Below are 27,242 nucleotides of genomic sequence, written 5' to 3'. Positions count from 1 at the left end.
TTCCAGCGTCCCTGTATATGTTTCGAATTCGTCCTCTTCCCGTAGAAATTGCGACTGCATGCCAGCTCGACCTGACGATACCCTGCAGTCGCGGTCGCGCCTACGCCTTGCGTTTTTCTAGTGGAGAAACGGGGAAGGCAGTGCTCTCACCGCTTCTGTGCGAGACAGCAAAGCCGCGGATGAGACAGCTCCAGTCTCTCTCTCTCTCAGGTCGTCCTTCATCCTCATCTGTCAAGTCAACTCAAGTCTCTGCGCTACGGTCCTAGGCGACATCTCAGCGTACCTGTGTCAAGTTGGTTGGTCGCGGCAAGCATCTGCGCGACTCAGATCTTCTTTCCACCTTCGCTGAGGCCGGGGACGCTGAGGCCGGGGACGCTCTCTCTTGCGTCAACTTGGAGTGACGTTTCTTCTGTCGCGTCTTCCCTTGTTGTGGGGTCGCGTTCTGCTCGTCTTCGCCTCCCGTCGCATCTTTGACTGCGTGGCGCGAACCGAGTCTCTGCGTCCTGGCGTCCTGTGCTGTCTCTGCGGCTTCTTTTCGACGCCCGCTGTCTTCTCCCTCCCTCTGACGCCGTTGCCTGCGTGCCTGCTCCGCCTTCGCTTCTGAACGGCGTCGCTCGATTCGTCTCCTCTGCGTCTGCCCGTGCGGCAGACGCCCCCTCGATGCATGCACCGCGTGTGACGCCGCCGTATCTCTGGAGAGCGGCTTCCCGAGAGTCCTCCGTGGAGCCGAGCGACTCTCGAGGCCCTCGCGGCCGCTTCGTTTCGTGTGTAGCCGCGCCGAAACAACGCGAGGCCGGCGCTGCGTGCTCTTCGTCAAATGGAATGAGGAGCTTGACGTCCGGCGACGACGGAGAGGGACGCTCTCACTCTCGGGAGGGTCCCTCTGGTGGGCGCGTCTTCCTGGAGACCTCCGCGCCGCTGTCCTCTACCTGCTCGCCTCCTCTCCGTCTCTCCGCGGACACTGAGGAGCCGAGACGGAGCAGCGCGGGACCTGTCTGTTCTGCGCCTGTCTCCTCTGCACTTGCGCGTTCTGCGTTCGGACGGACGCTCGCCGGCTCTGAGAGGCGAGCCGCTCTCGAGGCGCCTCGCGCGCGGTCCGCTCCTGGGCCGTCGGCTCGGCGCCGGGTGCCGCGGGTCGCGGGTGTGCGGCCTGGCGGGCGTTTGAAGAAGTCCCAAGGTATGCCGGTGGCCAGAGGCCGCGAGGACCTGTCTCCGTCCTCGCTCGCGCGCCGCAGAGACACCGCAACTGGGGCCGTCGGCGCGGGTGGCTTCTTGCTCTGGACGCCCTCACCCGCCGAGTTCGCGGCCTGCAAGCCGCAGAAGAAGGACCGGAGCAGTCGCCGGAAGCGCGGGCAGGAGGACCAAGGCGGCCTGACGTCGGGAGCTGCGAGTGGGCCCCGCAGGACAGACGGGAGAGACAGGAGAGACAGCAACTGGAGCGAGACCAGCACAGTGTCTTGCTTCGGAACGGGGACGCCGAGTCTGATGAGCTCGGGGAGTGTTCGCTGTTCCTCGCCGCGGCGCATGAGCAGCATGAGCGACAGCGTACCGCGGCGTCTTCGGGCCGGACAGAGTCGACGCGGCTCTTGGGACGTCCTGCCGCGCGAAGAGGACCGGAGTCTCCTCGACGGCTCGGACAACGCGACTGCACCCGGCGCGCGCCGCGAGAGGAGAGCCCCAGCGGAGGAGACAGACGAGGCGCAGCAGCAGGCGGCGAAGGCCGCCGAGAGTCTCGCGGGTGGACGCCTCGGTCAGTCTGTGAACCGCGGGCAGGGGGAAGGCGACGCTGGAGAGGAGAAGCGAGAGGCAGAAGAGGAAGAAGAGGAAGAAGAGCAAGAAGAGGAAGAAGTGGAAGACGAAGAAGTGACCGAGACAGTTGACGGGAGAGACAGGGGCGTCTCTCCTTTCGAGTCTGGCTGTGTGTTGGATTCAAGCAGTTCCCATCGAGAGTGTGACAAGCAACCTGTTGATGGCGACAAGCTCTGTGAGGCTTCTGTTTCGCTTGAGGCTTCAGGGTCTTCAACTGGAGAGAGACCCAGAAGCCTCCCAGGCCTCGATGAGGAACGACGCGAGGCCGGCGGGGTGCCACAGGTGTCTCCTCATCCGCGACAGGTGGTGCCAGACCCCCTTGAGGAAGACGGGCGAGCGGCACGCTGTGCGCCAGGGGGTCGCAGGGAAGCTCAGCAAACTGCGGATGCAACGGCCTGCTTCGACTTCAAGAGTTCCAGTTCGCAGTTCACGAACTGGGCCGGACTCGGGCCTTCTCGGAGTAGGCACGACGCGCCTGCCGTGCGTCGCTCTGAGTCAGGGGCCTTCTGGCAGGCCGTCGGAGCCGGCAACCTCCCCACCGGTGGCCGCGCGCCCACGAAGGATGAAGAGATGAAGCAGTTGGGTCGAGACCTCGCGGTCTTGTTGGTGTCTTCGCTTCCGCTTCTCCAGGACCCTGCATGCAGTGCGGCTCTTCGGGCGCTCCTCAAGGCCCACCCACTGATGGCGGGATCGAGCCTGCAGGTGCCGGCCTCTGCCCTCGCGAGTCTTAGCCAGAGTCTGGACATCCTCCTGCAACCACAGACAGGGAACGAGGCAGCGACTTCTTCCTCGCTCACGTCGCCTCTGGCCTCGTCTCTTGCCAGCGATCCCTGGGACCTTGCAACACGACCCTGCCCGTTCGCCGAGGCCGCAGCGACCCCCGGGCGCCCGGTGCCGCGAGAGAGCGACTCCGACTACGCGGACCTTCCGCCCATGGATCTCAGCTTCCACGGGACTCCGGCGCTGCCACCAGCCTTCCCTGCCCCCGAGGCCTTTGGTCAGCTCCCCAGCCAGTACGCGAGTCCAATCCAAAGAGACCTCGAAGTCAGGCAAGGCGACAGCGGCCCAACTGGAGCCGACGGGGCTGGCGACGGAGCCGGCGCGGCGAGCAAGAGCGCTCGGCTAGACCCGCGCCTGTGGCTCTCGAGAGCGTTGACGCATGTCGCAGACTTGGTCACGGACCAGCAAATATCAACTCCCCAGGACAGTTTGAACCGCAGCGCAAAGACCGTCGACAAACGGTCTGTCTGGAACACCCGACCATGTGTCTCTGTCTCGGACCCAAGTGTCTCCCTCGGGGTCGCTCCCGTTGTTTCAGATGCTTCGAATTCCGGCAGCCACCACGTTCGTTCAATCGCTCCCCGACGAGTCGCGGACAACAGTCTTTTTCTGCCTTCAAACGCACAAGTTGTCTTCGAACAGGCGCCGTACCGTGGGCCCCCGCAAGTTCCTTCTGGTGACCCAGTGTATCCTTCTTGTCGCTCTTCGCCTTGCCAAGCTCATGGCCCGGTTTCCTCGGCGTCGTGGACTCCCGATCCGGCCAACGCCACCCTTCCTGTCGACTGTGCACCTGCTCCGAGCGCCGCTGTCTGCCACGGAGTCTCACAGAGGCTGACGCTGCCTGAGAGGCGCAGCCTGCTGGCGCATGCTTCCTCCAGCTACGGCCTCCCGGCGGGTCCAGAGGCGCCCGTCGGTGGCCGCGTAGGGACCGGTGAGGCGCAGTTGATCGAGGCACCACCGGGAGTTTTCCGAGCTGCATGCGCCCCTCAGGCGTTCACCGATGTCGGGGATGGCCTCGGGGTGGAACAAAGGGAAGGGGATAGACCAGCGTATGGAGCGACGCAGGGCTTCCAGCTGAGACAGGGACATCATCTGCTCGAGCGCGGGGACCAGTGTTCCGGGGACATCTGGAAGGGTGCAGCGGGACCTGGAGTCAGAGACACTGAGACCGACAAGAGAGCAGCGGAGCGCAGCCTTCGCCTGACGCTTTTGCAGCCCTGGGCGGTCCCCATTCCTGCAGAGGCGCCGGCGTCTCTCCGCGTTCTCCCTTATGAAGTCGCCACTGCCCCGACGCCTGCGGGACTCCCCTACGGTCCTGCGCATCCGGCTGGCTTCAGATGCGCGCCTGGAGTCCCCTTTGATGAGCCGACGCGCACACAGGCGCTCAGAGAGGGCGCGGTCGGCTGTATGCCCCCTCAGGGGCTACCTTCGAGGCAAACGAGGCAGATGGATTCGGTTGCCGTAGTGGGTCCGCAACCTCCCCGTTTCTGCCAAGGAGACCCCAGAGTGCATGCGCTTCCCTGTGGATCTGCAGGCATTGGATTCGTGACCTCAGGCCCAGCCGGAGGACCAGTGGGGTCTGGAGACCTCCCTGCCGCCGGGGCGCAGGCGCTGCGGACGAGAGAGGAGAGGGTGAAAATTGAGAGGAGCGCGCTAGAGGCCCCGAGGGAACGAAAGAGAGAAGACTCCCCGACCAAAGTGGCGGAGCGTGTGCGAGTCCTCGAGTTGGTTGGGCAGTTGCGCCGCCACATGGGGCGCATTGCGGCGTCAATGTCGAGGATGCGGCCTGTCTCCCAGGAGCTCTGTGGACGCGCGGAAGAGCGTGGACTGCAGGCGAGTCAAACGCCGAGACAGGATAAAGCGAACGAGGTGCAGGCAGCTGTGGCGGTCTCCAGGGACATCGCACCGCCACAGCTTCTCGACAGCTCTACTGGGGTGTCTAGCGAGCCGCCCGCGCTGCATGCGGCGGAACACAGGCGAGGACAACAAGGGCGTTTCGACGCCTGTGTTTCTTCCGACAGTGAGCAGCGTCTGGCAGCTTCGCGGCGTCCTGAGGAAGTCCACGCGGATGTCTATCGGGTCCCGCCGGCGGCGTTCGAGAGAGGTCGATCCGATGTGAGGGAGGCAGGTGATGTGTGTTTCGGTGAAGGTAATTCTTTTCATCCTTCGCATCATCGAACGGTGCCAGGGGCGTCGCCGCGACCTGTCCAGGAGGGCCGCTCTACTCCATCTCATTGCCTCGCCATTTCCACTTCAGGATCGCGCGCCCCGGAGCCGTTCTCGAGGGGTCCCGGAGGAGACAGCTGGCAGCCGCAGGCGTCCTCGTGTGCGGGGCGCCTCCCAGAGCCTGTGCAGGGCCCACATGGGCCAGACAGCGAGAGGCAGGAGACAGCTGAGAGGCGAGAGACCGTCGACGCGAGAGAGGCGAAGGCGATGCTGCGCCTGATTCCCGACCTCTATACTCGGCACCCGCCGGCCTTGGGGCTCCTTCTCCACGACTCCATTCTCCCCTCTTTCTTTCCTCTCCATGTGGCGGAAGTCGCGGCCTTTGCGGCGCTGCTCGTCCAGCAGCCACCCAGTGTCGCCGCAGTTCTCGATGAGGTCTGCCTGTCCGCCTTCCTCTCCAGGGCTGAGAGACAAGCCGTGCAGAGCCGCAGCTGCGACGAAGCACCACTCCGAAACGCAGGCATCCACAGACAAGCAGAAAGATTCGAGAGCAGAGACGAGAACAGAGAAGAGACACCCGAGAACAGAGAAGAAAGCGACGAGGTACACCGTTTGTGGGTCAAGGAAGAAAGAACGTCCAATGTCTTTGTCCGGAGTGCCGTCGATGGAGAGTGCGGAGCCTGGGAGACGCGAGACGGTCGCGCAAGGGAGCGTAAGGAAGCGCCGCAGTTTCGCTCTCGAGGCAAAAACTCTGCTGCAACCAGAGCAGCAGTTTCGGAGCCGTCAGAACCGGGTGCGAGGGAGGAGCCTTCGGACTGTCTCGACACGCAAGAGACGGCGCATGCAAATTCCTGCCCTACGCGGGACGCGTCTCCTGCGAGTGGGCGGGCGTATCTCAATGCTGCCAAGCGGATTCTCAGGTCCCAAGCAACGCAAGAAGAGTTTCTGGGGGAAGGCGGGAACCCCGAGAAAGAGACCCAGCAGGCTGAGCAGTATGCGTCGCGGTTCTTGTCTTTCTGTTCGACGACACTGCCTCTCTCTTCGTTCTGCTCCTCCAACTTATCGACTCACGGCGACGGCGAGGCGCCAGAATCCCTCCTGTCTGTTCTTCCCTCCTTCGTCACGCTGCCTTCGTGCGTGGAGTCGACTCTCGCCTCTCTCGCGCCCTCGGCCCCGAAGTCCCAGGGGCTTCTCGCAGCCAACCTGCAAGCCGGCGCAGCAGCCTCAGACGCCCAGACAGAACCACCTCAAGACTTTCCACTTCAGCAGGTCTCTGCGCAAGGTTCGTCTCTCCAAGACTCTTCTGAGGTCTCAGAAACAACTCCTTGTCTCTCCAACTCACACGCTTCCTCATCTTTTGCTAGTAGCTCCGTGGAGCCTGCGGCGGCCGTCTGTATGGGGCGTGCTGTCTCGTCAGGCGCCGAGCTCGTGTATGGGGAGGAGGCAGGGCCCTCAGAGACTCGAGGGGCAGGTGTCTCCTCGTCGGCGACGGTCGAGACGAGCGATGTGGGCGCTTCTTGGGTTCCTGGGGCGTTCCACCTCGCAACTGCGACCAGAGGGCGAGAGCGGCGCGCGACCGGACAGGCTGCCTCGCATGAATTCTTCTCTTCCGCTCCACCCTCACAGCCGGTGTCTCCCCCATTCTCTTTTCAGTCTCTCCGCTCGGCGCACACAGAGGCCCCTTGGTCTGCTTGGGCTACTCACACCTCCCAGCCGCCTCGCATGGAGGCGCCTGAGGCCGCCAATCCAAATGCGGAGAGCGCGGCAGGCGACGACGCGGGAGTCCGGGAGGACGAGGTTGCTGGGGGTGCCCATCGTGCAGGCAGTGACGACCTGGGGTCGGGCGACTGTGGCAAGCTCACCAGCGAATCGCGCAAATGGGAGAAAGCGCAGTTGTCTTCTCGGCAAAGGCGCGAGGCCTCGCGGCATCTGCATGCGTGCACTCGCCAGAACTCGAACCTCGGCCTCGCCCCCCAGAGCCGCGACGGCGAGTCGAGATCCGTCACTGCCAGTGATTTTTCTTCGGCGATACATGCGTCTGGCCTGCGACAGCCCGACGCACTCAGACACGGCACTGCTTTTTCCGGAGGCGCTTCTTTTTCTCAGGTGGATTCCAGCGACTTGTGGTCTCTCTTTGCCAGCAAGCTCGTTCCCGAGACGTCGATTCGCGAGTACGTCTTGCGTCTCCAGTGTTTCTCGCAGATCTCCGCGCACGAGGCACTGATCGCATTGGTGTTGATCTCTCGCGTCATCAGGCGGCACCCGTACCTCCCGTTCGGCGCGCGCAATGCGCACCGGCTCCTCCTCACGGCCTTCATGACAGTCACCAAGGCTCACTCGGACCGTTTCAACACCAATGGGCTCTGGGCGAAGTTCGGGGGTGTTTCTGTTCGTGAACTGAATCGCCTGGAGCACGCGTTCCTTCTTCTTCTCGACCACCGATGTCTCGTCGCGCTAGACGACTTCTGCGCCGCGTTTTGCTTGGTGAAAGAAGTTTCGAGAACCTTCCCCGCGACGCTGGTTCGCGCTATTGCGGCAGACACTCGACCGTTTGGAAAACCTGCAGAGCCTCTGAACCCCGCAGGCGCGAACCGGCAAGCCGGAAACAGTCCTGCATGCGCGGGCAGACACGAGAGGAGAGGGGAGAGCACAGGTGAGAGGAGAGGCGAAAGTGGAGCTGAGGGCTACCATCTCGCCTTTGCTTCCAGTTCTGCTCACTCGCCTGAGACGGGTTCTTGTCCTGAGAAGATTGGGGAATGCGGCGTCCTCTGTTCTCGCTGTGGCGCTTGCGCTGGCACAGGGGCCTGCGCATGCAGTTCTGGCGCGTGGCAGGAGGCTTTGGGGGGGACGGGAGGCCTCGGGGTCTTGCCCAACGGGCGCGAGGTTCCAGCGCGACCCGGCTCTGAGGGGGAACGATTCCAAGATGCTCTGAACTGGCGAAGAAGGTTGCCGGACCACCCGGAAGGCGAATCGGGCGCTTCGTCGAACGCCTCGTTTCGTCAGATCCCAGGCATGAGAGGAAGCCCCGTGGGGGTGAACGTGGAAAGGCGTCTAGGGGAGGAGAAACCGGCGAGAGGCGGCACGACCTCACAGCGGATTGGAGAAGCCTCTGGACTGACAGCGTCTCCGCAAATGCTTCTTCCGGATTTCGTTTCTTCAGCGACGAGTGAGGCGGATTCGGGAAAGGGAGGTCGAAGCGTGGCAGCAGCCAACGGGGGCACCCTTTCGCAGGACTCTACTCTCTCTCGACATCGAGGGACCTTCCACAGCACCGCCGAGAGCTGCAGAGAAGATCTGAGAGGAGAGCTGAGACAAGATGCGAGAGAAGACTCGGGGGACGCGTCGATAAGGAGGGGCTCGTCCGCTTGTCAGGAGTCGCGATTGAGGCGAGAACAACTTGGTGTGTGTGAGGATTTACACGCAGCATGCAGAGAGGCGGTGGATCCACAGTTTTACAGGCGTCTGTTGGTGTTGCGGTCTTTCCCGTTTTCGTTTTTATCTGCACAGCTGAAGAGGCGCGAAGCCGAGAGTGCCGGTGAGGAGGAGTGGGTGCTGGAGCAGAACGGAGGAACGCGTGCATGCGACACAAGAGGCGCGTGTTTGTCTTTTTCTTACGGGCAGTGCGTTCAGTCGCGGGCAGGAATTGAGGGGGGTCGGGAAAGAGATACGTTTGAAGACAGGTTTCGAGAGGTCGCCAGGACGTTGACGCCGGATGACTGGATGTTGATAAAAAACCCTCTGGCGAACCTGCTTTTTTGCCCGCACCCGGCCGCCGAGAGGCTGTGAAACTTCGGGAGTTTTTCTTCGCTTTTTCGTGGTGGAAACAATCGACCACTTCCAGTGTGAGCCTTTTGCGGGGAAGCGATGGCAGCGGAGCCCCACCCAGTTCGTTGGCAGTGGAGTGGGATAGCGGGAAGTTGAGGCGAGGCACCACGAATTCGAAGGTGGAATCGCGGATCGTGGAAATATCTTTGGAAATGCTGCTCAAATGCGGAAACACGCTTGAGATTCACAATCGCAAGAAAGTGGAGTGTTTCCGCAATTTTTCCTTTTCGCTCATGGGCAGGAAGGTCTCGGCCGCGGCCAGGTTGAAACCAAAATCGACCCATTGTGCGAGTGGCCTGGACCCTACACGGAAATCTGTATGCTTCTGTGTCACGTCAGTCGCGAGATGTTTTCTGGGGTCAAGTAGCAGCTTTGCGTTGTGTTCTGTGAGCTTTTTTGTCGCAGTTTGCTTTTTCCAGTCCAAGTTTTGAATGGCCAGAGGGGGGACAACACGCGGTAGACTCGAGCGCCTTTCGTCATTGCGTGCTTTTTGCGTTCACCGCCCCGCGATCCGACATGATAGTGGAAGGGATTGGCAGATCGCTGTGTTTGTGAGGAAACAGAGGGGCTGGAGTGCCGCTCGCTCGTTTCAGTTGCAAAAGAAACAATGCGGGAAACCACGTGGAATTTTCCGCTTCCTAGCGAAACTCTCTGTGCGTCAGTGGCTGTACGAAGAAAGGGTTCTTGTTGCAGGTCCTAAAAGTCTGTTCGTAATCCGGTTGTGTTCTGGGGTGGGCATTGCATTCTTCCAGCAAAGTCCTCGCTTGACAGTTCAAATGCGTACGGCTACCGGCAGTTGATTAACGGATTCTCTGTCTTTAGTGTCAGTAGCGTCGTCAATCTGTTGAGTTCCTTGGTGCTTGTGTCTTCGGGAAGTAGGACAGATCGGTCACACCTTCCATCTCTTCTGCCTTTTCTCTATTTCTCACCGCGGCTGGGTCCGTTTCGAGAGAAACGGGTCTCCCCCTAGGGAGCGCGTTGCCCGGTCGGCATCGTAGAAAGACACCGCGCTTGCGGCCAACAGCGGAAATGATGTTTTTCTGAAGCCAAACTCCTCCTTGATTTTGTCGCCCCTGTGCAGAAACTAAAATACATATGGGTTTGACCCTGCAATCTTTCTGTGCTCGCAAATCCTTCTGTGCAAAAACCCGCGTTCCAGAACGTGGAGAAACAACGGCGTGGTTGCTCACAGCATTCAAACACGACGCCAAAACTGCGCCCACAGCGAGTTTCACCTCAGACGAAAACCTAAACTGTTTCGATTGAGAAGAGGTTTTATCTGAGTGTGGAAATTCCATTAGATCAAAGCACCTATAGATTGATCTCGTGAGGTAATACAGTGAACGTGTCTGATTAGCGTACAGTAAACAGGAATTTCAACCTGGTTACCTGCACCCGATTCCTTTCGCTGCGTTGGACTCACCACTGAAAACAGCTTGCCCGATTTCTGAACCTTCTGACGAAAAGAAATGCGTTCCACACTTCCTCCAACAATCTGCCTCACAAGTGTGTACAGGTATGCCAGTGGATTCGTGTGCGAGGGACACCTTGTAGTTGACTTGTACAGAGAGTCGCGCTCATGCGAGTCGAAACATCCTTACCTGTGCACACTCCGAATGCGTTGCCTCCACTGTCTACCGTTTTCCTGTGTGACCGAGGATACGTTTTCTCTGTTGTCTACTTTTCGCTTCCTTCGCTTCCGGAAGAAACAACGACATGTTGCTGTGGGCAAGTGGTCTCAATGCCTTGCCTTCTCACGATGCATCTGCGCGAGGCGCAGCAGCAGAGAGGTCGGCAGCGCGTGCAGATTCGCCATGACAGAACGTGGTTCTCCCCTGTTTTTCTACAGCAGACACCCTAGCTCCAGGATTCTGTTCGCTTTCGTTTGAATACAACTGCAAGCGGTCCCTGCGATGCGTCTGCTGACTCACGTCAATAGAGAGTCCGTATGGGCCCTTTGCATCCCGAACAAGCAGAGCCGCGCCAAGCGCCAAGTTTCTTCGTGGAAAGAAATTGTCTTGGAGGCTGGCTGCTGTTCTGCTTCGACATTCCCAGGACCTGTCTCAGTACTATGTGGGTCGCAGAGAAAGACGACAGCCCAACCCAGAACGGAGGACGTCGTTTCTCGGCCCTGTGTACTTGCTTTTCGAAATGCACACTCCCAAGCGCGCAGCTGTCACCGGTGGCACTCACCCGGCGTTTCACGTAAAAAATAGAAGCATTGGCTTTGTCGTTTTGATTGGGGTGCCCGTGTACACTTTGAGCTAGACACAACAAATCTACACACGCGCAACGCTTTTTACGTCCACACTGTTTTCAACACATATTCTTTCGATTTATACATGCAGTATGTATGAGTAGCTGAGGCTCTCTGGCAAAATCCCCCGGGCCACTGACAAAAATGACTCAAAAATTTTGGCAGCACAGGCGCTTTCCCCGAGACAAGAGCGCGTCCACTCGGAGTCTGGGAACACGTCCCCCCACACACACCCACGATCCTACATATTCGAATCTACAAAATGCACGAATGCACACGGCGTTGCAAGCCGAACGATTGTAGCAGCGCCAAGCCGCGGGACCACTCCAATACCGTGAGACCGCTAAGGCATCACAGGAACATGCACAAAAACGCGTTACCACAGTTTATCTCGAGGCACACGAATCTAGAACTATAAGTCGAGCGCTTCTCTCGGACGCGAGACGAGCACCAATCAGACACAATCTACGCCTCCGCTTCGCTCCTTCAAATTAAAACAGAACAACAGAAAAAAACACACATGTCTATCGCATTCAGCACACGTGAGAGTAGGGAGAAGGGCCCCCAACTAGCGCAGACACTGCGTCGGGCTGCAACGCGGGAGGCAGCCTGCTGGAGGACCTGACTTCCACCATCGTCTTAAAAATGCCAGTAAAAAAACGGTTCGTTACAAAAAAGACGAACTATTAGTGCTCCGCCAATCCACTCGGAAGACCGATATCGAACCCCCGCGCGAACGCGGCCCATTTCGCGCCCGCCATTCCCGCAAATGATTCCCTCTCACTTTTTGAGTTGCTCCCTTCTCCGACGCTATCGGCCAACGGCGACGCCCGAGACGCACCGCCGTAAAATGCGTGGTTGTCAACGGCTCTTGCTCTCTACCGAATTCCCAACAAAGTGCAAACAGGCGGAAATTCCCAAGTGGGGGACCACGGTGTCTTCAGACCTGAGAAACCTCCCAGAACCCCGCTAAGCTCCACCTCTTTCGTGGGAGAAAACTAATCACACAAAGCAACGGATTCCAATCCTCACCGATAGAAAAAAAGATCTGTGTCTGTAATTAACCGGCGAACCCGTGGCGTTCATAAACGCGTTCCAAAGAAGGCGGAGGCAGTCATTCAAACATCACGGCAGACGCGGTGTATGCACACCCGAGAAGCGGCGCGCGCGTTCGCGCCACGACCGACAATTCTGAGCGCACGGATCGTTTTAGCGGAAAAACGGGTCTCCACGGGAGAGAACGAAACGCAGGAAGGCTTCTGTGATTCTGTTCCTCCCAGGTGTCTGTTCGTGCTCAGTTCCCGCCTGTTCCTCCCGTCGTATCGGACGAAACGGGGAGTGTTTCGCCCAGAAAAACACAAGCTCCATTTTCTCGCCCTCTGCGTCACTCTCTCTTGAGAGGCGCGGCCAGATCCACCGACAGATGTGCCTGTTTCCCGAGTCTGGGAAGACACCCGAACTCAGACGTTGCATGTAGCCTTAATCGCTGAGTGTCCGGCCCTGTCAACTTCCCCAACACCTTCCAGTGTCTGTCCAGCGCACGAACTTTCCCGCTTCCACGCCTTCTGCCAGACCGCCTCGGGTGCCACACGAAGAGCGGCCTCAACCCCCGGGAGAGGTACGAACTGGAGAAACGGGACCACGACAGCAACCCCGTAAACTCTCATTTCTACGAGAACTTTGAATTCTCCAAAGGTGTCAGATCGTGAGCTCCATCGTCGAGTCACACACAGATACAGCAGACGACGAGACACAGGGTAAGTCACGTCGGACGGAGGCTCTCTCAAACAAATGTTCACCCAGTGTCTAAACAGCGTACACTGTGACCCTTCTGAGTGAACATGCGTAACGCCGATTGCTGTCTCAGACGCTCGCTCCACGCCCGAAGTCGCGACGCGGATAGAAACTCTTTCTTTCTCGCGTGTGTGTTCTCTGTCTCCTCGTTCTGTCCGACCTCCGGTCTTTCGATGTGCCATACATGTGAAGAGACACTGCCTGCTGCGCTGTTTCGAGTGGCTCGACGCACAGACAGTTCGTAAATCAGAACTCACCCTCCATCTGTGTGACCCCTCGCGTGTCGGCTTCCAAAATCGTTCTCCTTTCTCGCTCACCTTTCCACTCCCCCCGTCTTCTCGAATGCAAAAGCCTTCGCTGTCTGTCTAGACACTCGGATCCGTCCACAGCTCCACCGTGTCTATCTTGTTCACCGAAGTCAACGGTTCTCTTGTGCTCTTTAACGCCGTGAAAACTCGTGCGGTTCTCGCGTGCTACAGACATTACAAACCTTTCTTTGTCACCTCATTTGCGACCTTGACTTGGCTGCCGGGTCACATCTTCCTTGTGCGAGGAAGTGTGACTCCATTGGGCCAGCTCCGCTCTCGCGCGCGTTTCCCTGACCAGTCGTCCAACTCGTCTTCTGTACGCCGCAGAAAACCGTGCGAAGTCCCCCCTCTCAGCGACCTCTGGCGCCTAGCCGAGCTGCGAAAACGCCGAGGAAAGCGACCCGACGCCGCGTGCCTTCACATGCACTGGCGGCGGAGTGGATGCAAGCATCGAGGACGTCTGGGCGCGCGAGAGAGGCCGAACCTCCAGACGGTCCAGCAACTCGCGGTGGTTTCTCCCCTGCGTCTTCAAGGCTTCATTCCGGAATGCTTGCAAGTTCGACAAGCACATGTACGCGCAGGTGCCCACTCTGCAAAGCAACAAAGAAAACGCCGACACAACTGAAACGGAAAATGCTCAGAGGAAGAACACCACCTAGACAGCTGAGTCACTTGAAGCACTCGACAACTTCGGCTGAACTTGCCCAGGTGGCATGTTCAACAACGACGACATTCTACGCGTCAGATAATAGACAAATTTCTCTGCCCTCTCACAGCACCCTCCCTCCCTCCCCTTTCCCTCCTCCCCTCCCCCTCCCAGGCGCACAACGTTTCTCCACACAGTTTTCTTTCTGTCACCTGCTCTGGTTGATTCTATGCAAGTTGAGCATCTCTTCGACTCCTCGATTGTTCCCCGATCCATGTTCTGAAATGCACTGCAGGCACCGATGCACAGCCTGTTGCCTTACCCTTTGGCGGATTCAATGAAAATGTCGCCGCCCAGACTCTGAGCATGGACTCGACTTATTGGCAGGCCGACCCCGCATCCGGCGAGGACTGGAACAGCTTCGTCCGAGTCGTCTTCTTTTCCTCCTTTTTCTTGTTTGTCGTCCTTTTCTCCTTTGTCTCCTTGTTCTCCACCTTCGTCTTTCCTTTGATTTCCAGAGTGTTTCATCCCTGTTGAGACGGGTCCTTTCGCCTCGCCAGCTCCATGGGCCGTAGAGTACGCAAAGGACCAGATCTTCGCCAGTTCGTCTTCGGCGAGGCCGCGGCCAGTGTCTTCGACTTGGATCAGGAGACTTCCAAAAGCCACCACCAAGTTCACCTTCACCGACGACGGAGCGTCTTCCTCCAACACGACGACGCGCGTGCGACCTCCACAGCCGTCGCGTTGAGCCTCGCAGCTCTCCAGCTGGCGGCCCGGCAGCTTCCGCAGGCGCCGCGAGCGTCCTACAGTCAGAAGGCTCCACGGGCCTCTCAGGACGGCATTGCCCGCCGCGAGGGAGGCACTGGAAAGCGAGCTCGAGGTGCTCCGCCATGTAGTGCCGCCCTCTTCTCGGATGCCTGAGCCCCGCTCTCGCGACGTTCGCCACGTGTAAATCGCTCGCTCGGTCTCCAGAATCCGCTCTTCTTCCAGCTCCACTTCGCTGCGCGCTTCCAGAGCCTCTCTTTCGGTCCACGAGTCGACGGAGGCGCGCATCGCGTTTTTGACGAGCTCAAAGACTCCGCTGTACGCGTAGGACGAAACGCAGGGGAACCGGACGGTGCCGGGGAGGCCGGTCTCCCGCGGAGACTCCCCGAGGGGCGACGTTGGCACCGAGTCCGAGGGCGAGGCGATGGGGCTCTGGTCCGCAGAGGCCCAGGTGCCGAGCTGTGGCGCGTCTCCGCGCGGCGCCGGCGACGACAAGCAGGTCCACCCCACAGACAAAGGTCCCTCGGACCGAGAGGCCGCGAGGAGGAAGGCCTTGAGTTCCTCGTCCACCGTTCGCGGCTCCGAGACAAAGATTTCGACAGGCGGCGCGACGCCGAGGTGGTGCAGAGACAGCTCCTGGGCGTCGAGCGCCGCGCGGCAAATCAGTTGCTCCACAGTGACGTGGGAAGCGAGAATCGCCCCGCAGTCCTGGCCGTCCACTGCCGTCAAGAAATGCTCGCGCTGGAGCTCTGCGGCGACGCGACAGCTGAAAAACGCATGCAGGAATTGGTCCACGAACTCGCGAATCTGCTCTGGAGTGTTCTCCCCACTCTCGCGACAGAGTTCCGCCACCAGCTGTGCCATCCCCGCCAGCAGGTCTGGACCCACTTGCCCCTGGAGGAGTTTCACGGCTTGCAGCTGCTCCGACAGCCGTCTGAGCGTCGCTCGCGGGTCGCGGGCGACTTGCGGTTGTTCGCTTCTCTGCACCTGCGTGCACGCGCCTCCCGCGTCGCAACCGCGGGAGGCACTGGAGGACCTCACGAGCGGCGCAGAGAACGCGTCCTCCGGCGGCCATTCGTCGTCCTCCGCGGCCTCGGCCTTTTCGCGCTGAACAGTCGCTTCCTCGACGAGCTGCGTCATCATCTCCTCCCTGCAGCGCGTCACGCGGTCGCAACTCTCCACGTAGATCGCGCGAACCGCGGCCAAGCGACTGCACCGCGTGTACAGCTCGGGGCCCACTAGGCTCTGAAGCGCGTCCAGCTGGTGGATCCGCTGTAAATACCGTTCCGGCAGAACCTCGACAGCGAGGAACGCCGCCTCGTACACGTCCTCCAGCTGCAACAGCTGCGCCAGGTACGGCGCTGGCGGGGCGGGGAAGAGCGCCTGGGCGAGCAGCCACGTCGCCTGCCCCGGGAGCCCTGCCGGTCCCAACACCTTGCCGAGAGGGACTACGCGAGCTGTGAGGCCCAGCGGACCTGCGGGACCAAGTGACCCGCCCTCGCTCGCCTCGGAGAACAGACTCGGAGAAGGCACTTCGTCCGCAAAGGGTGAGAGCGCGCAGTCCCCGCGGTCCGAAAACCTCGTCGACGCTGAGTCTCCGAACGACGAGGCCGCCACAGAGGACGCATGGGTCGCAGGAGTCTCCTCGCGTTCCAGCTGTGCGAGAGCCGCGGCCCCGTCTCCCTCGCAGCGAACCAGGCCTTTCTTGTCGGACGGCGGCGAAACGACAGTCCGCAACTCTCCCTCTCCGCATGCGTCCACGACGTCTGCGGGGCCTGCGTCCAGCTTGTCCCCAGACCTGTCTCCGAAGCCGTGCAAGACGCCCTCTTCCCAGGTGGGGCGGCAGAGGCTCGAGATCGACGCGCAGGACCGGAACCGAACGTCGTCGCTGCCGCAGGCGGCGGTCCCCCCCGAAATCTGGAGCTTCCCGCAAGCCTTTCTTTTCCGCGACAGCCACAACGGCGACGCCGGCGGAGTCTGAGCAGCTCCGCAGCTCCCGATTCGCAGCAGATCCGGACAGCTGCTTCTGAAGTGAGCCCTCGCCCGCAGCGGGTGCACCTCGTCGCATGCGCTCCAAAGGCCTCCGCGCGCAGACTCCTCGCGAAACGGCTGGCGGGGCGTGGAGACGAAACGGCTGTCGGCACGGCTCGCGTGGCACACCGACTTGGTCGCCTGCGAGTGACGGCGTATCCACGCGGAGACGTCGACCTCGGCTGCTTCGGGGGTCGCGGAGACGCCGGCGTCGCAGGGCAGCGACGACAGCGGTTCGACGGAAGTCACCATCGTTGGATGTTGGAGAGAAGCGAGAGCGCGGCGACGCGGTGGGGAGACTGGCGAGGAACGTGCGAGTTTCGGATCGCGAGGGCCGAGAAGGCGCAGGTTGCCCGCGAGGGGGGCGCGGCGGGCCGCGGAGCAGAAGAGAAGCTCAGGAAGTGAAGGCGTGACTTTGCCACTGACACAAAGTTCCCCGGTCGGGAAGGAGCACGCAGACTTGAGGTCGACACAGAGAGGCGGAGAAACACACAGCTGGAGCGGCGGAGGGATGCCTCCGAGAGCGCGGGGGAAGCAGTCGGGGGACCTTTGAAAACGGGGAAGTTCAGCACGCGAGGCCAGCGAGGAAAAACCTTCCCACTGGCGAAGACAAAGCAGCATCAGGCACACGAAGTCAGGAGAGATGCGAAACACGGAAACAACGAGCGAATCACAAAGGCGCGACGCACAAGAGCGGCTCGAAGAGTGGAGGGTCGAGCGGCTGGACGGCGTTTTGAGGCAGGCCCAACACGGGGTGTACATCCACCTCGAGATGACAGAGCGAGCGGCAAACAACTCGCCGCTGGCAGCACTGGCACCACGTCGGGATCGTCGTTTTTCGCAGAGAAAAACGCCGTCTCTGTAACGTTTTCGAACTCCTGTGCACAGAAAGAGAGACACAAGGCGTTCCGTCGGGAGACGGAAGGGCGCGAGGCAGCGGCAGGCAAGAGCGCTCTCAGAACTCGGCTGAGACCGAAGTCACAGGAAACGCACAAGGGAAGGCACTGCCGCGACAAAGGTGGAACCGATTTTCCAGGAATGGCAAGACACAAACTGCTGCGCGAATCTACGTTTCGCAACTGCAAGCAGTCTCAAAAGGCTGCAGCGCCAGTTGCTTGAGAAAACAGAGGCACAACTACAGAAATCGCGATCTTCACACATACGCATGCACCCAAGACACACAGACACACCCGCAAAAGTAAACGCGGGAAGTAAGCGCGGAACACGGAGACCACGCAGCCGAATCACTCGGGCCGAAGCGGACCGGCTGAGAATCGGCGGCAGCCGTTGTCAGAGCACCGGCAAAGCAGCGAGGTAGGCAGTCAGTGCCAAGTGGGCAGAAAGCAGTCGAGACAGCTCACACCGCACTCGACTCGCCATCTTCTCTCGACGGCAAGGCACTGGCAAAGCCACCGTGTGAAGAAGCTGCGCAGATTCTGCGCGCAGAGACCGTCGCGAGCAGATGTCGCACTGTCAGCTGAGCTGTTAAATCAGGACAGTGCGACTCCCCGGCTTCGAAAACTGACAAAGTCGGGGAGATTCCGCCTCGAAAACGTTTCTAAAACTAGAGGGAAGCAGCAGAAAGAGAGCCGTTCTGCATGCTCTGAATCCAGGCAAAGTAACCCCCTCTAGGCAAACAGAGAGCACCGACTCGAAGCGGTGCTAGTGGGCCGTTGCGAGAGGCTGCTCTACGGAACTGGGAGCTACACCCGAATCTACAAGGTATGTAACGCAGCAGCAGTTGCTGGACAGCCAGTGAAAATAAGCATTTCCGCAAACGCTTGGCAAGGCAGTTGAGAAAGGGAGGGACGTCGAACGAGAACGTCGATTCGAATCTCTGAAAGAGCGGGGTCCGTAGTGCCATGCAGACGATTCAAGACTCTGACGTCGCCACCGACCGAGCCAGTCGTGGCAGGAAGGCAGCACAGAGACACCCGCAGGAGCCCTCCCAGAACGAGTTGTCCGATGGAATCGGCGTTTAAGCGCGACCAGGGAGGGATACAGAAGAAGCGGAGCCCTTCGTACCACGCACGACGTGGTGTAAACTCGGCGGCGCAGAGAGAAGCTGGACCTGTGTGGAGGAGCGACGAAGGCCGCAAGGTCGAGCCGATGAAAGAAAGAGGGGCAGCCGGCAGAGGGCAAGATATCACTATGCATGAAAAGACATCTGTATTGAACGAAGGAGCGAGCAAAGATTGGTTTTCACAGCTGCGGGACAGAGTCGAGCGTCCCCGCTTGCTCAGCTCTCAACCGGGAGCTGCTTAACAATGGTTGCGTCGGCGGACCAGTTTTTTTTTTCTGCCGGGCGGCGTCGGGGAAAACGGCGCCGCGGGCACGGCAGCACAAACGGACAGCTGACCGTTCGTTCATTTTACACAGAGGAAAACAAGATGGGGTGAACGGATGAGGTCCCAACACGCAGTGGGAGGGAGGAAGCGCGGCCTTTGCAGACAAAAGGACCGGAACAGAGCCGATAGGGAGGTAGAGTCCGTGCTGGGGTAAGAGTACATAGACCGCACGATTCGCGCGCGGGAGGTTCCCGCACGAAATTGTCACAGAGAGAAGGCACCCGACGGGAAGAATCCCTCTCGAGAAAGTGTCAGCGAAGAAGAGGGAACGAGGACTCTGGCAGCAGAAGTTCAAGAGCGAAAGTGGCGCGCGCCGACAGAATCTGCGAGTCCACGGCGCGGGCCGGTGATTCTGCAACCGATCACACCGAGCTGGTCTCCGACGAACACAGCCTGTCCCAGTCAGTGGTTTGAATAGAGAGAAGACAAAGAGACGCGAGTGCCTTGACTGCCACTCGAGTTTCGCGTCGAAACGGTCGTCGTTTTGCAAAAAAAAACGCCAAGAAACGCGCAAAAGACCTCACTCTGCTCCAGTCTCCGCCGTGCGTTTTGAGGTCTGCAATTTAGGACGACCCGTCCGGCGTGGCCGAAAGCCGCGACGCGCTCTACGCGTTTTCGGCTGCCTGTTGCCCGCGATGCATGCAGTGCTGTGGAACGGTGTTCCGCATCACGGTTCTCCTCTAACAACGCGCAGCTGGCCCACTGCGCAAGATTGCGCCGTGGCTTCTCACGCGCTGGGACCGCGGCGACTCGCGTCGTAGACGAAGACGGTCCATTCGGCCACGCTGTCTCGTCTGAAACACTCAAAATGACGCCGAAACTCGCGTGGCTGAAGCGCCAATGGCTCCGCTTCCTTCGCTGAACTCGGGCTGCGACAGACAGCGGAACGCGGGAGGCCGTATTTTCCTCGACTGCATGTGGGACGTGCGAGAGAAAAAGCAGCGCGGTCCCAGTGGGCATTTTCCGTCGGAATTTTCTCGGGTCCACCGCAGTTTGGAAGACGTACGGCACAAAACGGTCTGCCTACCTGCGTTTAACGGTGGGGGATACAGCCCTCGTTCTGCCGACGTCCGTGGACCCGGGAGAGAGGATGTGGCGCCGCACAACGCAGAAACGTGTGTGGAGTCTCAGGACAGTGCGAATCAAAATGTCGAATCTGATCTGATCGGGTCTACTGACACCCGTGCATGCGCAGGTTTCTGCGTGCGGACTCTGCAGTACCGAGTGTGGCCCGTTTCCCGGAGTGCCGAGTGTCTTTTCCGGTTTTCACCTCTGGGAGGATCTGCCCGTTCTCTAGTGTGTGTATGTGGTGATGCTTGAAGGCGAACACAGAGCAGGACTCAGGTGCAGCCGTGGGTTAGTAACGCAGTTAGCGTCTTCGCACATGCGTAGTGCCCGGGCGAATTCTGTGGCTCTTGCCGCCAGACAGAGGGGAGTGCCACAGCGGTCCGGAAGAGCCCGCAGAAACTCGACGAATCTGTGAGAGCTGCAGCATCTGCCTCTCTTCCTGGAGGTCCACGGAAGGATTTTGGTAGCTTTTGTCTCTTCTCATGGCACACACAGGGTGTCTATTTGCTTTTGTCAGCTAGGCTTATCGTTGCGGCAAGTCTGTTCCCACGAGACGCATGTGACTGTTGGAGCACAGTTGCCGTAGCCATGCTGATCATACCCAGCAGCGCCTGGAGTACGAAAAGACACTCCAAAAGTTCGGAAGGGCGCACTTTCTCTGATGTCACAGCTTGTTGACTACCATCGCAGTACGAGCCGGGAAAGGCCTCTGGAATGTGCATACAGTGTACGATCATGCATAGCGTGGGAAAACAAAGTAGACTGATTGGAGATATCCAGCAAGACGGAACGCGTTAACACTTGCCGAGCGCCAAAACAAAGGAGCGCGGCAAACCCTCAAACGATCAGGAATACTGCGGCTACACGGTATAATCAGGGACAACGGAGAACGAAGCACTGATGCCAGATGTATTCGCACGTTTCGAAAGCCGACAAAGACAAAGTGTGTACAAATAAGCTGTCACAACATCTTCCTCAGTGCTTACTTTTCGCCTGCGCGGCACAACTACAGAACGTTTTCACTCTCCAAGACAAACAACAGAGGTGTCGTCTCGATGCATTCATTCACCACTTGCTCTCTTCTGAAAAGACGGAACAATGACGTATGAAAAACCTGTACTCACTAGCAGCAACGTTCGCCTGCGTCGCTCTAGTTAGGACTCAGATATATCTTCTGTCAACCGCAACGTTTTTTCGGCCTGTCGACGCACAGCTCTTCCTTTCCTTCGTTCTTCTGTTCGAGCAACGTTCTTTTCTCCCTCGCGTTTCTTCTGCAATTCCGTTCCCCCCTGCTACTCCGGTTCTTCTGTCTCTCACGTTGTCTTGATGATTCGTCCGTTTTTATCTTTCTGTGTGCCTCTTTCCATCTCTCCCACATTTTGATCTCGACTTTCAACTTGTGTGGACGTGTCTCTCACTCGCCTTAGAATATGTAACTTGCCCTCGAGCAACGACTCTGCACTACGCAGGTATGTTGCTCTCGATCCAACAACCAACAAAAAGCACTCTTGCTTCGTGTACAGGTGCCCGCTAAATTTCTACAGGTTTACATATTCGTTGTAAAAATGTGAGGCTAAGGGCAGTTGGCGTGGCATTGTCCAGCTTCTGTTTTCTATATTTGAGCGACCTCGGGTTACCAGCCATTCGTCTCCAAGAAGCGCGTGTTCGCGGAAATGAAACGGAAATTGTCGTCTGAAGAGATTTCAGTGGCAGAAGTTGCGGGCAGGAAGAGCTCGTTGGCTACATCAGTAATATCTTCAAGGTGGGCCGTGAACTCGAGACCCTCCATATGGTTTTGGTCGATCCATTCATTGCTAGGCGGTACGGATTCCGGGGAGTTCCAGTCCGCTGCGAGTTTGTACACTTTCACCCCACCTACATCGAGGATTTCGAACGGCTCTACGAGATCTTGAAATTCATCCATGGGAAAATTTTCCTTCGTCAGCTCCCCTGCCGCCTTCTGTCTACACAGCTCCTCTCTGAGCCACTTCGCTCGGAGCTGCGAGGGTGGCTTTCTGTAATCGCTACCGTCTCCACGGAAGGACGCCGGAGGTGAAGGCACAAAAGAGTCTGTCCTTTCTACTATTCTTGAAGCACCAGCCCCTCCGTCTGTCGAATGCGTTTTCGTGAGCATCTGCGTTTCCCCTTCCCTTGACGTTTTTCTCTCTGTCGGGCTAAGCTTTCCATTCGCCATCGCAGAATGCGTCCAGTTCCCCGTTTCTCCGCGTTCCCATCCGTGTGCTGGTTTATTCGCCTGAGCCAGCAGCCTACACGGCCGTAATCCTGGCGCGACACCTCGCTGCTTTTTGACGCATGTTCCTACTTCAGTGACAGAATCAGTGTCAGCAAGTCCACAGCCTCTAGGCACCTCCAGAAAGGCAGCACCCGTTGTGTGCCCCAGTGGAGAATTCAACGGTGCACGAAGGGGAAAGGCGCAGCGGCGCGACTGCCCTGGGTGGACCACTGAAGGTGTGGCAGAGTGCGTGTTGACTGAAAATTGAGATCCTGTCAAACAGGGGTGCAGAAAATGTGGAGTGACACCGAAGGAATGCTTGCCGTGGGCGAAATGCGGATGCACAGGAGCCAGGCGCGGTCCCGGCGACTGCGCCCTTGAGGGAACGCCATTGGGCTTAGCGGGAGCTAGAAAAACTGGCACTGACGTGGAAAAAGAATGGACACCAGAAGAGTAAGTGTCAGCTCTTCGTGGCGATGCACTGTGTATCTGGGAGCTGCCGCTGCCCAGAACCCCCGCAGAAGAAACGTTGTTAGCAGACGCGGATGAAGGTCGCACAAACGCGACTGCGGATTCCCTGGCCACGCTTGGCACCGGGCGACACGCACTGGGCTGCAGAGAGAAAGGGTGAACTGCAGGAACGCGAACGCAGTTGTGGTTTTCCGGGACTGTTGGAACGGGAGACAGGGCCCGGATATACACTTGCGCGGGCGACATACACCGCGGCCTCAGATGCAGATCAGCGGGTAGGAGTGCGCTGCACTGTCCGTTTGAAAAGCCAGAAGGCACGAGACTCTGACGACTAGCCAGAGCCTGGTATACAGGTCGAGGCGTTAAAGAATGGCGGCATCCCACATCTCTTTCTTCGTCTTCTGGCCCTCTGCACGAAGCCGATCGCGTTCGTGGATGAGAGGGGAGAGGCACCTTCTGTGCGCGGACACTGGTTGTCGACTTCGGCCGACATCTGGAACTCTGCAGAGGACCAGGTGAAAAGGAGAGGCGTCTGTCCACGAGACCGCGACTGATGTCGGCAGAGGCCCTTCGAGGAGGCAACGGTGGCAAGCGCGTTGCCACTGATGCCGCAGGATGCGCTTTGTCCTGCCCTTTCCCTTTTCTACCGTGTGGGTCAAACACTCGATCCACCGGCTCTTGCAAGATGTCCTGCATGCGCCTTTGAACTCCCTGATCCCAATCGTCTTTGGAGGCCTCCGACCGCCGCTCGGAGTGCCTGAAGCCCCAGTCGCTCAAGCTGGTGAAACTTCGACAGCGCTCACTGCGAGCAGGCGAACAAGACCTCGGCCGCCACTGTTCAGACCCTCCTGCCGTATGCGGCCTTCCGGACAACGCGGATGTGGCGTGGCTAGAGTGTCTCTTCGTGGGTGTTAAACTCGAAGGTCGGGTCCTTCCGGGATTCTGCAGACGGTTTGGTTCTACGACAAGCTTCGGGAGAGTCTCTGTGAGGAAATCCACGAGCGACGCCGCCCCGCGTTCCAGCACAAAAGTGACACCTTCGCCGACGGATGCGAGGACCCTCTCTGTCGAGGTCAGCTCTGTTGACCCACGGGACATGTCCACACTTCTCGTTGTATTTTTCCGACCTGCTTCACTGAGGAGTCTCCTCTGTCTGTTGCTTATCACCTCGACTGAGGAGGTTTCGGGTTCAGACAGCTTTATGGGGAGTTTTTCTGCCTGGACCTCGGAGGCCGTCTCCGTTACCTTTGGGGCTTTCCCTTCATCTGAAAAAGGTCTCTGTTTCTCCTGCGTCGGCACCGGTGACACGCCGGCTCTCTGGGGATCGTGAGAGTTCGAAGTGCTCTCGTCCACCTTTCTCCCTTCCAGGTTCCCTGGCTGGCCTAAACTCCCGGCACACCCTTCGCTCTCGTTCCGACACGGTGAAGATGTGAGGGAAGGCCGGTCTAGACCCGGCAGGTCCTCTGGGGCACCCCGGCCTGAAGCCGGCGAAACGCAAACGTTGTTGGCTCTCACGGGGGGGAGTTTCTCGCTGGGAGAATCCACTGAGAAGTTAGGTGAAGACAAGGCTGTGTGGCTGTCACCGCTTTCCTCAGCAGTGGACTCTCCACAGCGGTGACGGCTGGAGAGTCCAGGTGAAGGCTGGGATCTCGAGGGACTCCCTGGAGAGCTCCACTCTGTTTGCCCCGACGGAGGCAGCGAGCGTGAGGATCCAGGAACTTTCTCGGAAAGAGGAACAAAGGAACGATCTCCAGAGGAGACCGACGCCGTAGGACGGCAGCACTGCGTAGCCGCCTCAGCTTCTCCCCCATCTGTGTTCGGAGGACAAACTGGAGAGACAGGTGCTCGAGGCGACAGCGGAGGAACCGCCCGGGGGCTCCAACCATTTCCTTGTTTTGACAAAGAGTCGCCACAGTCGGCCACAACGCGAGGAAAAGCAGATGGACTCTGTGAAGATTGCGGGGTATCGTGGTGGTTGCTGTAAACTGCGCAAGTCGACTGCTTTCCAGTGTTCGCTGCTTGCCTTGAAACAGACACTGCTTGGGCAGTACCCATATCCGTGAAGGGAAGATGACCCACGTATTCGCCATTGTGTGGGTTGCCAGCAATTTCCTCACCTTCGGATCTTTTCCTCAAATTCGCGGCTCCAGTACAGCCGGAGATTGCATCATCCTGATCACCGGTGGATCTAGGCGTAGGTTCATTCTTGTTTGCGCACTCTGCGTCGATGCCTGAGTCGTTTCTTGCCCCCACGGAAGCCTCAGAAGCGCTCCCACCGGGGGCTCGTGCGAGCCTCCTGCCGCCAGAGGACACTGAATCGGGGCTGCTACCGGGGAGGTGAGGACTCGAGCGAGACACCGGACCCGCGTCTCCGTTAACGCGGGTCGTCCTTTCTCTTGCTTCCTGCCCGTTTTCTGTCGAGTTCGTTTCACTGGTGTCTTCGCACTCGACACTCCCGGCTTGACGTTCATCGGGCGACGCGAAAATCAATCCCGAGGAAGAAGAACAACTCTTCGGAGTGACGCTACTCAGGCTGTCTTCACATGAAACGCCACCAACAGAGTGCTGAGACACTGCAAAACTGCAGGGCGACGCGTCGCCTCCATCGCTATCTTCAGACGACACAGCGGAAAACAACTGTTTCTGTGCATCGTGGTCTGAGATGAGAGACGGTTGTCTCGACATTTCGTCGCTTTTGCTCATCGCTTCTGTACTTTTCGGGTGGGAATATCTGGATGTCTCGTGTCTTCTCAGCCATGTCACTCGAGTGGCACCAGACGACTGTCGCGAAGTCTGCACAGTTGTAACACACTCCTCCAATTCCTTTGAAGAAGTGCGTTGGAAATCCCTCTCTATCGTTTCAGAGTCCTCTTTCGACTCTTTCAAATGCGCTGGATATCTTCGAGGCTCATTCTCTTCTGTTCGGAAACTCGCGAGCCGAGGCACCGTAGCTGCCGGGGAAAAGTGCTCTTGTGTCTTATTTTTCTTTTGCCGGTGACGAGGGCTGGAGAACTGCAGAGGCGACCCTGGGTTCTCGACATGGAAATAGTTTGCACATTCCTCACAAATTCCGGGGTCTTCGTAAAAGTGAGGATGGAAAGACACTCTGCGTCTCGAAGTTGCTAACGAATGCGGCGAACAAACGGACTCGCTGCAAGCTGGCGACAGCAAACGGACGTTGCGGCCTAGATCAGCTTCAGACGATGGGCACTGGGTAATGTCTGTCGAAGTCGGTCGGGTGGCAGTCAGGGAAAGAAGAGTGGGAGATTCCTTGCGACCCTGTAAATATTGAAAACAGAATAACCACGCTGAACACAAACCATAGAGACCGGGGCGCCTCTGGCCCACGCTGATACTTTAGCATTTATTGAGAGAGCGCGAAAAAATGGGGATGTCGGAGGAAACTTTTCTGGCAACAGAGGACCACCGAGAAAACCTTGTTCCAGAAGCCGCAGTGGCAATATCAGTGAAATCTATGCGGACAAGTAGAACATATAGAACATATTTCCTTGTTTTTTCTAGAAACAAATGCATTGTTCGAACAGATCGCGTTGGTTCGAGCGCAAGTTGCTGGCGAGTTGGGCGGCGTCCAAGCAAAGCCATGTTACACAGCTGTGAATCCTTTTGAACTTCCGTCGACGAAAACACCCGCCCACTAAAAGTGCCACTGAGAATTCACGTACACACGCAGTGCCACGACACAGCTGCGTCTGTATTGATGACCCTCATCCTCTCCTGTTCTCAATCACCGAGTAGAAGTTTTGAGCATACCAACGAAGTAACTCTGTAAATAAATAACGTATGTGATTGCAAGCCAGAGAATGGTGGACACTAGAGTGTTGCCTAACAGGAGGACGGATGGGCGAGCTCGCATATCGAGAGCTTTCATTCATTTCCTCTCTGACTTCCAATAACCCTAAACGTTTACCTTGTTGAGCCTTTTAATGTCGCTGAGTCGTCTTAGAATCCATTCGGTCTTCTTGTTTTTCTGGCGATCTTGACCCTTTCGCACAAGCTGCTTCCCCTTGTTCCCTCTGTTGTCACCTCCCTCAGGTGCCACAGACTGACTTTGGCGGCTAAGGAAGGCGAAGCAACGACCACAGTGACAAGAGGAGGCATCCTGTGGTTCCTTCTCACCAGGAGACACTTGGCATGTCCCGCTTGCCACAGATCTTTTGTCTGCGTCAAATTCTCTGGCTCCGTGCACAGCAGACCCGAGCAGATGAGCCAGAGGACCCGCCCCAAATTCCTTCCATCTCTGGCTCAGTGCTCGAAAGGACAACCGAGACGGCATGGCAAACAGTCGATCACAAATCAGCGTTGGTTGGCATGCTGGTTTTCCTCGAACCAACTTTATGATGCTCTTTGGTGGAGCAAGTGACACCTAGGTTACGCCGAGTGAAATCGCTTGTGGGACTGTGTCCACACGGAAACTGCTTCGTATGCAGCTGGCACCTAAATTTGAGAGCAGGCCCTAGTGCCAGCAAATGGAAGTAACCACTGGAAGCCCTTGCTCGCCAGTTACGGTTTCCCAGTTTGTCTTGGAAAGCAAGGCTTGCCAGAAAGAAACGAGCAAATCTGCATGAGTTATTCAAAGCAAGAGCACAAGGCGATAAAACCAGCAAGTAGCAACCGAAGAAAAAATAACCACACACACCCGACGAGGGCGGGAAAGAACACGGTTGTGCCCTGAAGGACGAAGGCTGTCGGAGTAGGGTGAAGGACCAGGAAGAAACAGATA

The 27,242-nt window shown here is 58.4% G+C and overlaps 4 protein-coding genes across 4 annotated transcripts; 1 reads left to right on the top strand and 3 right to left on the bottom strand.

Moving 5' to 3' along the window:
- Positions 1-822: 822 nt before the first annotated feature.
- TGME49_293280 (cyclin protein) lies at positions 823-8,909 on the top strand (the record flags this gene model as incomplete). Its single annotated transcript, XM_002370089.1, has 1 exon — positions 823-8,909. One exon carries the CDS (start codon positions 823-825, stop codon positions 8,539-8,541), a length of 7,719 nt encoding a protein of 2,572 aa, XP_002370130.1. The 3' UTR covers positions 8,542-8,909.
- Positions 8,910-11,285: 2,376 nt separating this feature from the next.
- TGME49_293270 (hypothetical protein) lies at positions 11,286-13,275 on the bottom strand. The gene has a single exon (XM_018782184.1). It carries the CDS (start codon positions 12,811-12,813, stop codon positions 12,298-12,300), a length of 516 nt encoding a protein of 171 aa, XP_018638630.1. The 5' UTR covers positions 12,814-13,275; the 3' UTR covers positions 11,286-12,297.
- Positions 12,889-19,240, bottom strand: TGME49_293260 (ATPase/histidine kinase/DNA gyrase B/HSP90 domain-containing protein). The gene is made up of 2 exons (XM_002370087.2): positions 13,908-19,240; positions 12,889-13,529 (listed from the first exon to the last, which is right to left on the bottom strand). The coding sequence occupies exons 1-2, from the start codon at positions 17,141-17,143 to the stop codon at positions 13,307-13,309; spliced, it is 3,459 nt and encodes a 1,152-aa protein (XP_002370128.2). The 5' UTR covers positions 17,144-19,240; the 3' UTR covers positions 12,889-13,306.
- Positions 19,241-20,291: 1,051 nt separating this feature from the next.
- Positions 20,292-27,064, bottom strand: TGME49_293258 (hypothetical protein). The gene is made up of 2 exons (XM_018782183.1): positions 26,430-27,064; positions 20,292-25,780 (listed from the first exon to the last, which is right to left on the bottom strand). The coding sequence occupies exons 1-2, from the start codon at positions 26,793-26,795 to the stop codon at positions 21,431-21,433; spliced, it is 4,716 nt and encodes a 1,571-aa protein (XP_018638631.1). The 5' UTR covers positions 26,796-27,064; the 3' UTR covers positions 20,292-21,430.
- Between the last annotated feature and the right edge of the window lie 178 nt (positions 27,065-27,242).

The sequence above is a fragment of the Toxoplasma gondii genome, chromosome Ia (assembly GCF_000006565.2).
Source record: "Toxoplasma gondii ME49 chromosome Ia, whole genome shotgun sequence".
NCBI classification, from domain to species: Eukaryota; Apicomplexa; class Conoidasida; order Eucoccidiorida; family Sarcocystidae; genus Toxoplasma; species Toxoplasma gondii.
Note: the sequence above shows the minus strand (reverse complement) of the source record. Positions and strands in the feature narration are given on the sequence as shown.

What these genes read in the sequence shown, in the direction of transcription:
- TGME49_293270 (XM_018782184.1), bottom strand. Translation starts at nt 12,813, where the DNA reads ATGGCACATCGAAAGACCGGAGGTCGGACAGAACGAGGAGACAGAGAA.
- TGME49_293260 (XM_002370087.2), bottom strand. Translation starts at nt 17,143, where the DNA reads ATGTACACCCCGTGTTGGGCCTGCCTCAAAACGCCGTCCAGCCGCTCG. An exon ending in TTCATTGAATCCGCCAAAGG is followed by an intron (nt 13,530 to 13,907) that starts GTAAGGCAACAG and finishes GTTGCTTTGCAG; the next exon opens with AGTGGGCACCTGCGCGTACA.
- TGME49_293258 (XM_018782183.1), bottom strand. Translation starts at nt 26,795, where the DNA reads ATGCCGTCTCGGTTGTCCTTTCGAGCACTGAGCCAGAGATGGAAGGAA. An exon ending in ACATTAAAAGGCTCAACAAG is followed by an intron (nt 25,781 to 26,429) that starts GTAAACGTTTAG and finishes CAATATTTACAG; the next exon opens with GGTCGCAAGGAATCTCCCAC.